This window comes from Colobus angolensis, unplaced genomic scaffold, assembly GCF_000951035.1.
Source record: "Colobus angolensis palliatus isolate OR3802 unplaced genomic scaffold, Cang.pa_1.0 Scaffold48, whole genome shotgun sequence".
Classification (NCBI taxonomy): Eukaryota; Metazoa; Chordata; class Mammalia; order Primates; family Cercopithecidae; genus Colobus; species Colobus angolensis.
Genome location: NW_012118265.1, coordinates 783,782 through 785,501, shown reverse-complemented (window position 1 = coordinate 785,501; position 1,720 = coordinate 783,782). Strand labels below are relative to the sequence as shown.

The 1,720-nt window shown below is 38.0% G+C and overlaps 1 protein-coding gene across 1 annotated transcript; it reads left to right on the top strand.

Moving 5' to 3' along the window:
• The first annotated feature begins 638 nt into the window (after positions 1 to 638).
• Positions 639 to 1,180, top strand: LOC105523876 (40S ribosomal protein S11-like). Its single transcript, XM_011958913.1, has one exon. It carries the CDS (start codon positions 654 to 656, stop codon positions 1,128 to 1,130), a length of 477 nt encoding a protein of 158 aa, XP_011814303.1. The 5' UTR covers positions 639 to 653; the 3' UTR covers positions 1,131 to 1,180.
• Positions 1,181 to 1,720: the final 540 nt, after the last annotated feature.

The following is a 1,720-nucleotide window of genomic DNA, read 5'->3' as shown; positions in this document are numbered from 1 at the left end:
ACCCAAATCCAAAGATTATCACTTAATCCCACATTTCATAATGAATTATAGCTGAGCATGTGAATGTGTTTTCAAACTCCAGCAGGAATGACCTGAAAATAAAGTGTAAAGATCAGCTATGTTATGGAAGAAGAAACAATGAGGCAGGAGTTAATTCTGAACTTCAAAACTCCACATTTCCCACCAGGAAAGTGAATGGCCCAGCATTATGCTATAACAATAATCTCATTTTAAAATCTGTAACTATCATTATTTTTGCCACATACTGAGAGAAGTTTTGTCATAATCAATGCACAAAACAACCACTAGCAGAATGTAACAACTAGATATTTCCATAGATGTCAGAACAATTAGATAACAAACATTGAAGTAACTGCAAGTTTAAATTATTAAACAATATCATTTTCTTGCAAGGTGTTAGAAATTGATATGTAATATATAAGAAGGCCTGGAAAAATATCAGTCCCTATGTAAACCAGAGCGAGTATTTTTATACATGTGAAATTCAAGATTGAGAGAGGTTCACTGCTTTGTTGAACTACGTATCTAGGTTGCCCAGGATGAGAGAAACAAACTTGTAACCTTCAAATTTTAAAGTTCAAACATTTTCATTAAAACTTCTGACTTCTCCCTTTTACAGGCCGGCCGGGAAGATGGCGGACATTCAGACTGAGCGTGCCTACCAAAAGCAGGCAACCATCTTTCAAAACAAAAAGAGGGTCCTGCTGGGAGAAATTGGCAAGGAGAAGCTCCCGTGGTACTACAAGAACATCAGTCTGGGCTTCAAGACACCCAAAGAGGCTATTGAGGGCACTTACATTGACAAGAAATGCCCCTTCACTGGTAACGTCTCCATTCGAGGGTGGATCCTCTCTGGTGTGGTGACCAAGATGAAGATGCAGAGGACCATTGTCATCCGCCAAGACTACCTCCACTACATCCGCAAGTACAACCGCTTCGAGAAGTGCCACAAGAACATGTCTGTGCACCTGTACCCCTGCTTCAGGGACATCCAGATCAGTGACATCGTCACAGTGGGCAAGTGTCGGCCCCTGAGCAAGATAGTGCACTTCAACGTGCTCAAGGTCACCAAGGCTGCCGGCACCAAGAAGCAGTTCCAGAAGTTCTGAGGCTGGACATTGGCCTGCTCCCCACAATGCAATAAAGTTATTTTCTCATTCCCAGAAAAAAAAAAAAAAAAAAGCTTCTGACTTCTCTGCTGATAGATAAATGGATATGTCAACATTTAGGAGATTTTTCCTGTCTTTACATGTCATATTTAACAATTTTTAAGAAAAAATTTAAGCCTATGAAGAAGAGAAAATACTATCATGAATTCCCAAGTACCCATCACCCAGCAATGAAAATCTTGGTTCTTCTTACATTCACTCACTCCCTCCTCAACCGCACCTATTTGAGACAAATTCCAGGTATCATATCATTTCATCTATAAATAGTTCAGCATAGCTCTCTAAAAGATAAGTGCTTTATTTCTTAAAAAAAAAAAAAGCCACAACATATGGTTTTATATAATTTAATGAAATTAAAACATTACATTTAAATCTCAGGCATAAACATATGAATTATTTTATTGATAATTGGGAGGTTGCTGTAGGTAGCTCAAAGCTGAAATCCAGTGGTTTTCAATGACAGTTTTTCATACCATAGTTTTCTTTATACCAGTACAAGTTCATATGATTTTTTTTTTCAAAAAACCCCA

What these genes read in the sequence shown, in the direction of transcription:
- LOC105523876 (XM_011958913.1), top strand. Translation starts at nt 654, where the DNA reads ATGGCGGACATTCAGACTGAGCGTGCCTACCAAAAGCAGGCAACCATC.